Raw genomic sequence first — 15,212 nt, forward strand, 5'->3', positions numbered from 1 at the left:
AGAAGACGACTAATGACCCACCAGATGATGACGCGCACATCTCAAAGTTTACACCATGTTGGAAAAGGTGACTCTCCAGCTACACCTCCAGACCCTTCATTAGGCACAGCAGAACATTTTTACATTCCAGAAGAGTTCAGAAACCCCACTGCTCCTCTCACTTTAATGTCGCTCCTGAAAATGTCATGTAAACAATAAAGCCGTATACATGACTCTCACATCGGTCTCTGCTGCTCCTTGCAGAGTTGCCTTCGCATAGCCAAACAGATTTATAAAAACTGTATCAACTGCATTTGGGATTAACAGCAGCTAAAAGCTGAAGAATTTGAACACGATGGTTGTTACACATGAAGGAGCTGATTAAGATCCCCTCCTCACCCCCATGGTACTTTGTGATTCATTTCTCCCTCTCACATCAATGAGGACTTTTTATAATCCATGCATTGAAACGAGGAATGCTGCGACTGCAAAACACCCATTTATCCAAATAAATGGCTTCTCACAGATCAGGATAATGGCCTCTTTAGCCTTTGGTTTTGCTGTTTCCAAAGATGTCAAAGCCACCATCTCTATTTTATGGAGATTATGAAAATGACCACTGAGAACTTCTGTTTCTGAATAGCTCATGGGCCGTAATAGACACGGATTTACTGATTACGGAAAACATTTACATTAGCTAGAACTAATGATCCACCTTCTGCTGTGCTATAAGGGAGATTTCAACAGATCCCACATTCAGCTAGGTTGTGCCCCAGTGGACAATGCTGTATAGAATCAATTATACACGTGTTTTTTTCCCCATTGCCCATTTTATTTCTCGATCCGAGCTAAATTTCTTAACTCGCTGCCGTGTAAAAGAGAACTACGTTCAGATGAAGTTAAGATTCAGTTTCTTTTGACATCGCAGAACCCTGATATAATTGAACCAGTTGCAAAGTTTTTATATCTTGCCATGAGATATCGTGAATGTATTTTGTCCTACTCTAAAGCATCTCTGCCTTTGTTCTCTGTATAGCAGTGGCTCCTTTTGCACTTTCCCTCCTTATATTGTACTTTTATATGCTATTATTAAAAGGCTTGTTGTTGATTACTGAAAGCAAACATCGCTGCTTTACTTTAAGACGGCTGGAAACAATGCTGTTTTACCTTTGTCACATTCACAAGAAACTCTCCTGCACGTTGTCTCCCCTTTCTCCCATCTGAACCTAGTCAATTAGGTTGTATCACATTGTTCTTACTGGGCCTGCTGATGTGTTACTTTTGGGACCTGCGTTTCGACTGAGAGCTTCAACTTACTGAAACAAAGAACATGTAGGGAATAGATCATTATCGCTCCTGCCGAAATCCACTGGTGAGGAGACACCTCAGGCAGAAGGAAAGAGCAGGCACAGCACTTCCATTGCTAGCTCTGGGGACCCCGATGCACACTGGGAGTGCCGCAATTGGAGCCCCCAGCAATTTTTAAGAACTTAATGTTTTGAGTCTCTGCGCTTTTGTTTTTCAGAACTCCTGGTACATGTCTGGTTTAGCCCAAAGTCACAAAATACAGAGCATGGACACTTGGTAGACAGCTTGTCCCCATGAGCAGGATGTCACAAATTGTTAAAGAAACGGTAAGAGTCAACTAGAGGGTCCCCAAAGTAGACTAGAAATGTGGCACAGAGATTAATTTTTTTTCTCCCCTCCCCTCCTGCAATGTGCTGTCCGCTGGGGGGGGGGGGGGAACAGAGCTATGTGTTTTCTCTTCAGCTGTGCTGAAGACTGTGTATGAAAGAGATTCCAGTCAGGAAAACGGACAATGAACCCCTTTCCCTGATCTGCTACGGCGCACCTTTAAATACAAACTGAGCTTTTAAAAAATGAGATTCCGCAGTCTTCAGACCGAAACACCCCGAAGGCAGTTCCGTGGCAAGCAGTACAAACAAACGATTTGTAAGTTTCTTTTATATACATTTCTTACTACAACGTTTTGCCCATGGGCTCAGAGTTGTAAGGTCACAGTCAATGGAAAAAACAGACACGTAAACAAAGGATGGTGCAGAAACTTGTGGATTTTTTTTAAAAGAGGCTAATTGGTAAAGAAATCGGTTATTCTTCACAAGTATCAACAGTTCGGTTCATAGCTGTTGCCATGCAGTGAAAACCAGAGCTAGAGTGAGATGTCTGAGTGGCGTTCTGTTACCAGATGTAATGGTTTGTGCAGACCCTGCCCCTTTTTCAGGGTCACAAAGGCCAGAAATTCCCAAGTACTGCAATTCAGGTGCTTTTTGACTTAAGTCCCTCTATTCTCACCACAAGGTGTCTCCTCAAGATCAACTAAGCCTCTGCTGCTAAAAGGTAAAGGTAAAGGTATCCCCTGTGCAAGCACCGGGTCATGTCTGACCCTTGGGGTGACGCCCTCTAGCGTTTTCTTGGCAGACTCAATACGGGGTGGTTTGCCAGTGCCTTCCCCAGTCATTACCGTTTACCCCCCAGCAAGCTAGGTACTCATTTTACCGACCTCGGAAGGATGGAAGGCTGAGTCGACCTTGAGCCGGCTGCTGGGATTGAACTCCCAGCCTCATGGGCAAAGCTTTCAGACGGCTGCCTTACCACTCTGCGCCACAAGAGGCTCATTAAGCCTCTGCTGCTACTCTACTGCAAATTATTTGACTTGCCTGGTCAGTAGAGTCTCCCACCAGAGTTGTCTCTCTGAGATTGCCACAGTCCTCACCGGCCCTCTAGGTGCCCCTCTCAAGGCCCGTCCTTTCTCCTATAGGAAAACTGACAGCTGTCTTCCTGGTTGCTCATCTCTTCAAGGTGTGTTTCCCTTCACCCACTCATAATGCCAAAGTTGGTGATTTTCCAGCTGTCTTTTCCAGGCTCCCAGCTATCAGTGCTGCATTTCTGATTCCTGTTACTTCCTGGCCATTACTGTTTTCCCATCCTTTTCTTGTCAGGGTCCTCTTTGCAGAGGCACTCCAGCCCCACCCTCTTCCTCCTCTAAAGTCCTCCTTTTTATTTCATGGCCCTCCTGCCTCCATCCTGTTCACAACTGCTCCTAACTGGGCTTCTGGGCTAATCCTCTGCTTGCTGTTTTCTGGTCAGATCAGGAACATATCATGAAGCTATACAAAAAGTAGGAGAACTCTTTTAAAAACAATACAGAGGCAACAGCTAAAGAGAAATTTAAAATAACCATCAATAGCCAAGTAATTAATCTTTCTTCGATCTGACTTGCAAAACAAGTAAAAGCCCTCAAAGCCTTACGGGCCAGCCAACGAGGCAACCACCTTTCTCTGCTGGAAGAAGAAACGGCTTGGCTCTTAAGGGCCTGGTGGGGGGGGGGGGATTGCCACTTAGCTCACTGCATACCCTGCTGAGTGCAGAAAGCAAGAGCGGCCAGCACCCACACTACCTGGCTGGAGGCTTGTAAGGACATTAAAACAAGTGTGCCTCATGTCGCAATTTCTACGGAATGTGAGTTTGATTATCGGAATTGGCTGGCAGCCAATTTTACATGTTGAAGATGAGCTTCCCTGGCGATAAACATCAGCATTATATTTCTTGTCCCTGAATGAGTATCTCAGACATGCCAGCCCTGCCAAGTCTGCTATAGTGCCACTGCAGAACTTAATCTGGTTCCAGAAGTATCACGGTGGACAATGAGTGACCCTTTCTGGGACAGATGTAAAGCAAACTAGAATTCTGCAAAGAAACAAACAGGAAAGCTCCTCTGAGCATGAAAAGATATTTCTGATGGCTGCTCGATCGTAGGCAGGCATAAACAACAACCTGCAACTGCCCGAAAAGCGTTTGTATAAAGCACATTAAAAATAAAACACAGTCTTCTTAGCCTCAATTCACTTAGATCCTTCTCTTGACATGGTCAGCACTTTTCATCGACCCCATATCACCATGAGAAAAGTCACTGTTGACTCTTAACAGTGGTATCGGTATGAAAACCTATAAAAACAAGATCACTGTCAGACCACTTATTAGCAACTCTTTCGAAAGGCTCTGGAAAACATGGGCCCGGCAGCCCTTTCACAGTTAAGAAGCGGCAACCATCTCGGTTGGCACAGTGCTGAATATGGCAAAATTTGCCTTCTGGCAGTTTTTTTTTTTTTAAATCCCTGATGTATTGCTGGAAGAAGAAAATGTATGTCATGATAGAAACACAGAAGCACACTTTTGGTAACAGCCCTACCCTGGCTTCAAAGTGGTATTATCTGTACCCAGACCGTATGCTAACTACTCAGAGAGGGCCGTCACAAGGATTCACACAACTAGAAGACATCGGCATATCCGGCGACTTCATGCTGAATCGACCCTTTGATTACTGTGTGTCAAAAGCCTCGGTTCCCCGGGGGAACTGAATTCCAATATGAGATAAAGATTTAAGAAGGCCAACCCAACATTAAAAAAATATTTTGCAATAAACATACAATGTGAATTGATCCTGAATAACTGTGCTGGGATAAAGGTTCCTATCCTGCTGGCACAACATGATGAAGTCTCAGTTGCCAGTGCCCTGCTGACTTGTTGGCACGGAAAGCTTTAGAACTGAGGATCCAGGGAGCCAAAACCGGTCGAGATGAACCAGATGGATGCAATGCAACTGCACCAACTGGATGCCTCAGCTGGCACTTAACACAGTAACTCTAAGCTACAGTTTGACAAACAGGAGAAACACTTGAGTGTTAAGACGGTGTGGTCCTGGACCCACTTAGTTTTATTACTGAAATAATTAAGGTTTCAAACTGAAAACCAAGTACCTGAAGGAAGAAAATGTGACCAAAGGAAGGTAAGAAAGAATCTGGTAGCTAGGGACTGTTTCATATTTGTGGCTTTTCTTTAAATATCAGGTGGCAGACGTCCCATGCAAAACCCGTTTTCTTTTTTCCAACCAAATGGACACTTCAAGGGAAGAAATGTGCTTTATGAAGAGCTTTCCTTTAGTGGGGCAAAGGATAAATGAAGCTTTAAAAAAAAAAAAGTGAATATTTCATTTTCTCCACCAAATCCCATATGGTATGTTTATATACATGAAAATTAAAACTTTATATATATATATATTATATATATATAATAATATCTACATACACTCATCCCCCTTTTGAAATGAGACTAGAAGTCCATTGATAAGGAGCCCTGTGCCGCATCCTCTCGACCCCTCACGTAGATTTCGCATGGGATCTCTTCCATCACCCTGTCTTCTATGACATGTTCTGGGCACTCATGGCCCTGTTTGAAAGTGTAACTACTTTTTTTGAAGGTGCTGTTAAAGGTCTTCATCGGCTGGGGTTGTGCAAAATCATTGCGGAAAGGAAGTTCCATTGAACTGAGGTTGGTCCTGCTTTGCTTTACCGTCGCGGCCTGAGAGCCACAATGGTGGTCGTGAATGCACCGCGAAGCTGTTGAAGAGCGCCTCATTTTCTGGTAGTTCTCAAGTTCTTCAGACAGGTCAGCCAAGTCGGCAGAAATCTCTTTGTCTCTCAACGAGAAGAGCTCGTAATGAGGAGGATCGAACACCTCCTGGAAGCCCGTTTTGTTGAAAGTGGTTTTGCAAGCCATCACCTTCTTCCGCGGCTGCTTCACCTGCACCAGGATTGAGAGGATGAGAAGAACCAAGACAACCCCTGAAGTAATCCCAATTATTGTTCCATGGGTTTTGGTGATTTGCTCAAATAGTCCCGTCTTCTTCTTTTCTACAAGGGGACAAAAAGAAGAGGTGAGTTCTTTTAAGCCTCTCCGTCACATTAAGCACATGGCTAGAATGCCGTTTACAAGAGCAAGAGGCTTGAAGCATTGGTTCAGAAATTTAGTCGAGGAAATTAAAAATTCTCCCTCTTCTACAAAGCGATAGTTGTGACACTGAGCATGATGCAGCACTGATTAAGCCACAGAAGCGGAGAATTCTCTCACTCAAGTAAGACTGGACAATTTGCTGCAAGGGGGAAGCCCTCACTAACTGCCACTGAATATTGCCTCTAAAGAAAATACTGCATAAGAGGATGCATCCAGTACAAACCTATTTCAGCACAGGTAGAATAAATCCCTGCTTTTCCTGTAAGTGCTTTTAGCTTGAACAAATGCAAATGAGGGCAGTTTGCTCACTGGCAGTAGAAGCAACAAGATCAGAAGAGATGTGTAACAGTAGATAATGGGCCTGAACGATCTGCAAGTTCAAAGGCTTCAGAAGATATTCCAGTCATATTTCTAAAGAGTAGACAAGCTCACCACAGCAACCACTATAGCTGTGGTCCAGGAACTCCCTTCCAGAAAACGGTACAGTTACACTGAAGATCTCTCCTCAAATTTCACCAAGGGGATTTTCGAGTTTGGTAGCACCTTACAGTTGATTTTACAAGGAACACAGCCAGGACAAAAATTATCTATCCCCCAGATGGCAGCATGTTAGAGCAGGGGTCCTCAATGTGGCCACCAAGGGCAGCATGGCGCCTGCTGACCCCTTTCTTTGCGCCTGACAGGTGCTTTAGGAAGTGGGCGGAGTCAGAGGGGGCTTTTGCTCAGCAAAGCTTCTGATTAACCATGAGGATTTTTAAAATAGTTGCTTTGTCACAGATGTGTTAGAGGAAGTTTTAAATGAGAAATTCAAGTTCTGTCTCTCATTTAAAGGCATTTCAACTGTTGACTTGCATGCCACCTTCCACTTAATTTTGAATTCAATATTTGCTTGGAAAAAACAAACAGATTAACCAATCCTCTGTGTTAATTCTCCTCTGAGTGTCACAGGGATGTATTGAGATATTGTACTCAACTGTGACCAAGGTAAAAAGGCAATATAAACCTACCATCTTGATGTTCACTCCTCTCTTCTCATAAAAAGAATCACATTTAAAAATTAACCCGTTAACTGTGATACAGGAATGCAAACATGTCAATGAATGGCCATTACAAATTCGCTTAGTTTTGTGGCAGGATGAAGAGAAAGAAACTGAATCTTGATTAAACCTTGGTTTAGGATCGTGGCTAGTGGAGGTGGGGAGACTGGACTGGTTAACTGGCTTTCATTTGACATAGCTAATAAGAGGAAGGCTTTAATGTCAACTCTCAAATCAAGAGAGGAGCAGAAGACTGAGATGCACACGGATGTTTAGCGGCAAGATGGATTTGCAGGCATTTTCACATTTCTGCAGTGAAGACCAACAGCTGAATGCAGCCACAGTATATTTTCCAGCTCTGCTTATGCAGACACAAGTTGGATGCCTTTTGCAAAAAGACACAAATAACATACTTTTTTCATAGACAGAACTTTAAAAAAAAAACCCTGCAAATAGGATAGTTGTGTATCTAATGTGATAACAGCCACTTTAGATCTCATTAGCAGTAAATAAAAACATTGAATAATTGAATAGTTTATTAGTCTGACTGCCCAACTGAGCTAATGGCCTACAGATGCATGTTGAAAGCAACACCCTGGAGCAGCTATACAAAACGTTAATTACAGCATACGCATCTAGCTAGCAGAAGGCCCAACATGTATCGGATTCCTAGAAACATCTCCTGCATTTACAGACTTCTTTCAAGGCAAATGGATGAATAACAATGTCCTTACTACACGTTCACATAACTTTACATACGGATGAGGACTGCAGAGAAAATTCCCTTTTTAAAATAGAAAATACTGTGGGAAGCACTACACTACTACATAGCTTAACCAGCAGAGCTGCAGATGGGAAGACAGCAAATCTGCTGACCACAGGAACTCCCCCCCTCCCAATTGCTTCTTCACTTGGATGGCCAGTTTTAGGAGAAAGTCTAAAATACCCTGTTCAAATCCTCTTTTAATGCCATTATGCTGACTTTTATGCACTCAACAGCAGGTTGTATACATACAACTGAGTGCGTGGATTCTAAATGTTACATGCTAAATAGATGCCTGACAGTAGACCAGGGGACAGACAGACCATGAGCTCAGAAGAGGAAGAGGGAAAGAGAAAAAGAGAAGTCAGAAGGGAGAAAATGTTCAAATAGTGTATTTGGATAACTAAAAAGGAGCCTCTGATTAACTAGGCAACACATTTCAAAAGTCGCTTTAAAGGGCATAATACGTGTAACAACTGCAGATAACAGAGTGCCATCCCGGAGAAGGCATTCATCCTCCCCTCTCTAGGAATGAAGGCCTTTTCTGTGCTTGCTGCAAAATACACAGGCCTCATCTAAAAACAAAACATGTCTATGAGCACCTGCTGTACTCATATATCATTCCAACCAGTCAGTTAAACCTCACACGATTAATCAACTAAATTTTTCTTAACCAGTGACAGCCTTATTCATTTCCCTTCCTCCTCAATGTAGCCAGTTTAAACTAATTTCGGCCTTGAACTGGCTGCTCTTCCGAAAACTGCAAATCCTGCAGTACCAACCCTTCCGTTCTAAAGCTGCAAAGTCTAGGGAAGATGACACCTCTAGAAGATGAAGGATTTACGATAGCGCGACAGATTCACGGAGTAGATTTACTTTGATTATTAGAATGTTAGGGAACGTTTGCCACACCTCAGACACTGAGCGTTAACAGCGGCAGATGAGAATCACAAAGAGGTTTGATAGTACTTCATCTGAAAACACACAAGATGGCATTACTAGATTATAGCAATTTTCTCCATTATAGCTGCTTAAACATGGGGGTGGGGAAGATAAGGCTACTGTTCCAGGTGGTGACAAGAGGTACAACTATGAATAAAACAAGACATTCACAACGGGTGAAGAGTAGTGAAATTTGTCATCGCTTAAGTGCCAAAAAGCTTAGAACAAGGTTCATATTTACAGCTAAAATACAAGGGATATTTCGTTTTCAATGCCTAATTCTATAGCTAGAAAGACAACACAGAGTTCAGCCATGGTATTTGCGAATGTGAGGGTGTCCTTCTGAACCCATACTGACTAGGAGGAACGATTAAACCAAGCAATACTGTGTCAGGCTCCCTTCTACCGGTGCCCATTTTAAACAGCAAATTCAAATGGTGGAGGTCTATGAGGTATAGGGAACAGCTATTGTGATTTTAAATAGTGAAGAATTTATGAAAAATAAGATGTCCTCATACATAGAGAACCAACTTGATGTAGTGGTTAAGAGCGGCGGCTTTTAATCTGGCGAGCCGGGTTTGATTCTCTGCTCCTCCACATGCAGCCAACTGGGTGATCTTGTGGCTCGGCACATACTGATAAAGCTGTTCTGACCTAGCAGTCTTTGTCAGGGCTCTCTTTACCCCACCAGCCTCACAGGCCATCTGTTGTGGGGAAAGGAAAGGAAGGTGATTGTAAGCCGCTGAGACTCCTTTGGACAGCTAAAAACGGGGTATAAAAAACAATTCTACTTTTCTTTCTAGTCTCTGCACAGAAACAGACTGAGCTAGGAATACAAAGGACAGATACAAACACATGACCCTCTGTCTCTCAGCCCTATATAGGCCCTAGTTGGGTTTTGTTCTAAAGCTGTCTTTTTAAACTTGGAAGTTAATGTCTTCTAAAGGCTTCATATTACCTGGGAGTCTTTGTGTCTTCCACGTAACAATGACCACTACCCGAGATAGAGCTTCATGTGGGAGCTCTGTCTTGCAAGTCACCCCACAGAATCAGCCAAAATGGACCCTTCTCCCTCGATGCCAGGGGATTTTATTAACTGTCCATTTCTTGTGGGTCAAAAGAGTCTTTTCCTGAGATCTTCAGGGAGATACAGTCTAGCCTCTTTTTCACCTTGTAGGCGTCAGAGGTAAGGTGTGAGCTAGCAATTTTACTGCCACCAATCAGCGGGGCCGTTTGTATATACACAGCCTTGTTGTTTGGTACTGGAGCAGTGCTTGGGAGAGAAAAAACTTTTAAAACTAAATGTGGGATTCAGCCAAGACCACCCCCTGGAGTAAAAAGGTATTTCTCCAGAACTACAAACATTTGTTTTGAGATAAATCAATCAATCTTGGTTTAAATGATTTATGCATCACCCACAATTGATTTTGGTTGCCTACAGAACTAACAGACCGCCAACCAAGAAATGCAACATCTTATATTAAATGCACTTATATTAAATGGAGTTGTTGTTTTAAATCAAACCAGGGAGCTTTGGTTTTATCAGTATTAAAATTCAGAATCCATTTACATGAAATAGGCCAAGACAGCTTTCTGTTTCAGAGTTCATCATGTGTTTTGCTGTCTTAAGGCTGGGTAAACACAGTTCAGCTGTCCTCAGGCACATCCTGGATTAAACATGCACCACACTCACCTTTGCAGTGGTTTTCATCCCAAGGATACGCACAGTTTTGAATGCCGTTGCAGACTAGAGAATTATTGATGCACATGTTGCTATGGCAAAAGAAGGTGCTGCCTGAGCAGGGAGCTGAAAGGAAGAGAGATCAAAAGAAGAAAAAAATACTGAGCAAAAGTTATGAGCTGCCCAAACTTTTTGATATACAGCTTCAATATGTAATTACGGTATACTTTGATGTGGAAACTTAAGTCCAGGGAAGACTGCTGAATGCTGCATTTGGGCGTTCTCGAAATATCTTCCAAGTAGGTTTAGATCAAAATGGTTAAACAGTATTTCCAAGCCTTCTGGTTTTCAATGCCTGACCTATTAAATAAAGGGAAACCCAGTTTCCTTATTTAGCATATCCCGAAAGTCTCATCCGTGAGATAAGGCTGCAGCTCTGCCCCAATTGAAGCCACAGCACTTTCGAAATACAAAGGATAAAAGCCTTGCTGCACATGTAGCATACGACACCACAGAAGCGCTGTTGGTTTACAGCCAAGCAAGGTGCTGAAAGCGACAGTCGCATCTCCCTATTCCCTCCTCTGTAATTTTCAGATGATGAATCTCACACTGGGTAGGAAAAGCATTTGCCCCCACGAATCATGAGACCGTGTTTTACATGGTCTAAAATTACACTAAAATAGTGTGCTAAAACCGCCTAGATTTACTGCAGATGTGGTGACTGTAGGCACTTGTGACTCAATTTGCACATCTCTGTTCTAAGGGGAAACTGAAAAGTGTTCTGTTTTAACTATAGGTTATGCGAGCGATTGGATCTGCTGCTGGCTTGTAGCTCACCAGAGGTGTGGCCCGGATGTGAGCCATGATGGTGCAGGGGTGTCTTCCGTCTCATTAGAAACTGTAATCCCTCCCCCAAATTAATAGTAATGAGCACTGGTGGGGAAAAGGATAGGTATTGGATGTTTCCCCGACACCGTGGTTAATAGTGGCTGGGGGGGAGGGGATCTACTATCAAGGAAACGGCATGCGGGAGGAAGAATACCCATCTTATCACCGATCCTCCTACCTCACTGTGGATGGCTTTTAATGTTTAAGGAAAACATTGGCAGAATCATATCCCATAGACCAGACATTCTCAATGGTGGCCATATTTCCCTCTGGGGGGCCGTGGTATGTTTGAAGGGGGCTGCAGACTGGAAAATGTGAGAAGGGGAGCCCAAAGGGTTTATGAGGTGCCCTGGTGACTGAACCAATGAAATACCCTTTTTGTCATGTATGACGTCATTAATGGCAAGGGAAAGAAAAATAAATCATGTAATCCGTTCCTTTATGTGTGCTTGAATTAATGCATTCAATGCTTCTCTAGGTGGCATTTTCTAGAAATCTGTCTTGCGTCCATATAAGACAAGTGGAAGCTGGTAAGTTCTCTCCCAGCTTAGGCATTTTTTAGCCTAGCTCACTGGGGAAGCAGCCAACCTACCACAGGGGGCCCTGGAATCTGAGAAGAGATCCTACAAGGGCTGTGGACAAATAAAGGTTGAAAATGGCTGTCATAGACCATGTTCTTCAGCCCTGAAAGATGCTTTCCCTATGGGTTCTATATGGTATTTCAGCAATATACTTACGATCCACAAACGATGTGAAGAGCATTCTGAACCTGCTTAGCCTACTGCCTTCGTCCGCCCACATCCGCACCACCCCAATTCCAGTTTGAAGCATCACATCGTTCGCCACGGTGCTGCAGAACTTTGCTTTCAAGTTTTCAATGGAGCTGCTTCCATCATACACGGCCACAAAGTTCCTCTTGCATTCATTCGAATGCTCCATTTGGTAGTCCAAAAACCTCAAATAAATCTGTTTGACAGGGGGAAAAAACCTTTTTAAAAAAGCGAACTACTAGTCAAGTTGCATGAAACTGAAGAAAACAACAACCAGCACTGTAATTTCCAAATATTTTTAAATTGCATATTTACAACTTAGTGAGAATTAAGAAGGCAGATAAATAGATTGCGATTTTATATATACAGCCATTTATTTGAGGAATTTAAATGCCGCCTTGCTGGAGATGGTTTGTGTTCGGTGGTTTACAAAAGAAAAAATAACATAAAATCATTATCAGTATGAAAAAAGGAAAACAGGCCATTAAAATGTATGCCAAATCAGTTAAAAGGCATAAACATTTGCACTTTATAACTGATAACTTCCAATGTCCAACTCCTTTTAGGCCTGAAAGAAATTTTAAAATAGTTCCTTATTATCACTCTATAAATCTCTTTAAATATGTATTCTTCCTAGAAAGACAAAGTTGAAGTTCCCTCTCGTACAACAAAACTGAATCCTCATTTTCCCCATGTTTATTTTTTGCAGAGCTTGCTGACTCAAACCTAAGAGCAGCTGTTCTTTCCTTGGCAAGTTAAATGTACATCAGCTTAATTGAAGATGCTGGCCGGGAAATATGAAACTGTTTTAGTTGGCTGGTATGATCCCTTGCTTCTGAATGTCTTTCCATCCCTGTCTTCCAAAATTATTCTTTGATTAAAGACAGCAACTCTTGAGAACTATTTTGTGTGAGGGAAGAGTGCAAGAGAACCTTGAGATTTTATAATTCCTCAAGGGATGCATGCTTTCACTCATCCATGCACATGAATTCCCTCCATCGAGTCACCATTTCATTAAATGCATGGAATTCTGTCTTGGCAGGAACATCAAACAAATCTTTGGCTATCATTTCATTATGCAGGAGCATACTTGCAGTATAAGTGGACACTGGATTGCTACTTGGTCTCTGTTTAACAAGGTATTTGAGCACCCACAGACTCAAAGAAAGGTGATAAGTTTGGACAGAGATGTGTTCAGGAAGTCCTTCAGTCCTGCTCGGAGGCAAGATTCAACAGCCTAGTAACAAGCTATCGAGAAACAGAATTCACTCCAGGGGGCAACAGCAAAACGGCGCAAACAATGCCAAGCTTGCACTCAACAAGAAAGACAGGAGAGGGTAAAAAAGGAAACGAAACACTCAATCTGCTGGAACCCTTCTTGCCTTGACTCACTCAACTGTAGCATTTATATTGCTATGGTGCAGGGGCTGGAGCCAGCGTTTCACTCCATTAAGGAAGGGAGCTTCTTGAATCCCTACCTCCTGCTGAAGCCCCGCACCAGTTCTGCTCATGGGAAGGGTATGGCTTTCAAAACCAGTGGAAGGAGAGGGGGAGATAATGGGGTTCTCCTGTGGGAATTGGTAAAAACTGCTCTGTCTGCAGGTGGAACATCACCTTTGGATCCAGCCCAAGCTTTTAAACACCAGTTCCCAAACGGAAGAAGACTGCACTGAATGCTTGTGGAGACTCCTTCATTTACAAGTGTACAAGGGTTGGGTCAGTGCCATGATACAGAAACAAGCAAAAACCCATTCCCTCTCCAACAAGAAACAGGATTTAAAGCGGTGGCTTCGATTTTTATCCGTCTTGCGATCCTGTAACACTTAGGCTCGACATGGCTTGAGGACTACAAATGGCCACATCATGTGCGGTTAGGCATCCTTTCATTCCAAGGCAACTGAGAAAAATACGCCACTTCCCATTTGTTGAAGGGACAACCAAAAGCCCATTTGAACTTTATCATATGGCTGTATTTGGATGTGTGACACAGTTTACCAATTAAACAGAATTAATTTTTGCTTTATATTCCCACTGTCTTGATGGTAGTTCATAGCCTGAGGAAGAATGCTTGCACTCGAAAGTTCACACCTTGAATAAATCTTTGTTGGTCTTAAAAGTGCTTCTGGACTCTGATTTTATTGTGCTGCTTCAGACCAACATGGCTACTCATTTGATTGAGCTTCATCAGGATTTGAACATGAAAAGATGTAACCCTCTCAACTAAAAGGGCTTTATTCTATATTTGTCCCTTATATTCTACTAAGCCAATGAGAGCCTGGAGGAAAAAAAATACAAAGTTCCGAGCCAATCTGGAAGGTCCCTTTCCAGAAACAAGGCTAATAAACAGCCGAATGGGTCATGAAAAAGGCAGCACCGTTATTGTGCATCTGACACCCTCTATAAATTTGCATCTATCTTGAGCTCTCTCAACCAACAGCAGGTAATGAATTTAACTGAACAGGACAGACTATGCAAATAATTACTAATGACCATTCCCTGCCACTAATAATCTGCAAGGCCGTTAAAGACGGAGAGATTCAGTGGACCCACCTTGGCATTTGGAGTCGCCTTAATTGTCCATATACAGTCAACGGCCTGCCCTGGCTTTGTTTTCTCTTCCTGTTCTACTTGACTGGAACGCACTATCCCGTCAGCTCCAGAGAGCTCAAACTGGCAATCTACAGAGGACAAGATATCGTGTGATGTAAAAAAACTATTTAAGGGTGATGTAAAACTTAAATTTATTAAAGAAATAGGACTGCAATACTAGACCTGGGATAGGATTCAAAATGCCTCCTAGATAAGTAAACTCAGGGTCTGTAATGAGAGAAAAGGGATGATAAAAGGCAAGAAATGTACTTCTTGTTTCACAGCTCAAAATGCACAAAAAATTACATGAGATGCTAGAAAATAAAGTACCACAGTTGACTAGAGAAAAGACAGAATTCTTATAACACATCAACTGACTGTACCTATGTAAGAATTTAACAATGACGCTGATCAATGCTCAGCTAGATCCACATAATTACAATCTTATTTGCCCAGGTAGCTTCTGTGTCAATGTTTCCCATTAAATATAATCTATTTGTACAAGCATGAGTCTGTTTATTTATTTAGAAAATTTCTATGTCACCTCTCCAGAGAATCTGATTGAGGCAACTTAGAAAACAAAACACAGGAAAAAGCACTGTAACCTGAATAAAGTTTGATTACAGTGGCACCTTTAAGGCCAACAAAGTTTTATTCATGGAATAAGGTTTTGTGGCCTAGCACACTTCTTCAGATACCTGAAGATAGGGTATCTGGAAAAGTGTGCTTACACATGAAAGCTTAAACCTGGA

General features: G+C 42.5%; 1 protein-coding gene across 2 annotated transcripts in view; it reads right to left on the bottom strand.

Annotated features, from left to right (window-relative positions):
- Window positions 1-1,927: 1,927 nt before the first annotated feature.
- The window catches only part of NETO2 (neuropilin and tolloid like 2), a 33,882-nt gene continuing 20,597 nt past the window's right edge, over window positions 1,928-15,212 (bottom strand). The window contains exons 5-10 of one of the 2 annotated variants that reach the window (XR_013226466.1): window positions 14,644-14,688; window positions 14,422-14,549; window positions 11,839-12,067; window positions 10,226-10,339; window positions 2,622-5,690; window positions 1,928-2,322 (exon numbers count right to left, since the gene is read on the bottom strand). Coding sequence is in view for 1 of the 2 variants with exons in the window: in XM_077309551.1 (XP_077165666.1) it covers window positions 5,110-5,690; window positions 10,226-10,339; window positions 11,839-12,067; window positions 14,422-14,549; window positions 14,644-14,688 (1,097 nt within the window). In the remaining variant the exon portion in view is untranslated. Of the gene's footprint in view, window positions 5,691-10,225; window positions 10,340-11,838; window positions 12,068-14,421; window positions 14,550-14,643; window positions 14,689-15,212 lie in introns of both variants that reach the window. The other variant, XM_077309551.1, reaches the window with a different exon arrangement.

This window comes from Paroedura picta, chromosome 14 (genome assembly GCF_049243985.1).
Source record: "Paroedura picta isolate Pp20150507F chromosome 14, Ppicta_v3.0, whole genome shotgun sequence".
NCBI classification, from domain to species: Eukaryota; Metazoa; Chordata; class Lepidosauria; order Squamata; family Gekkonidae; genus Paroedura; species Paroedura picta.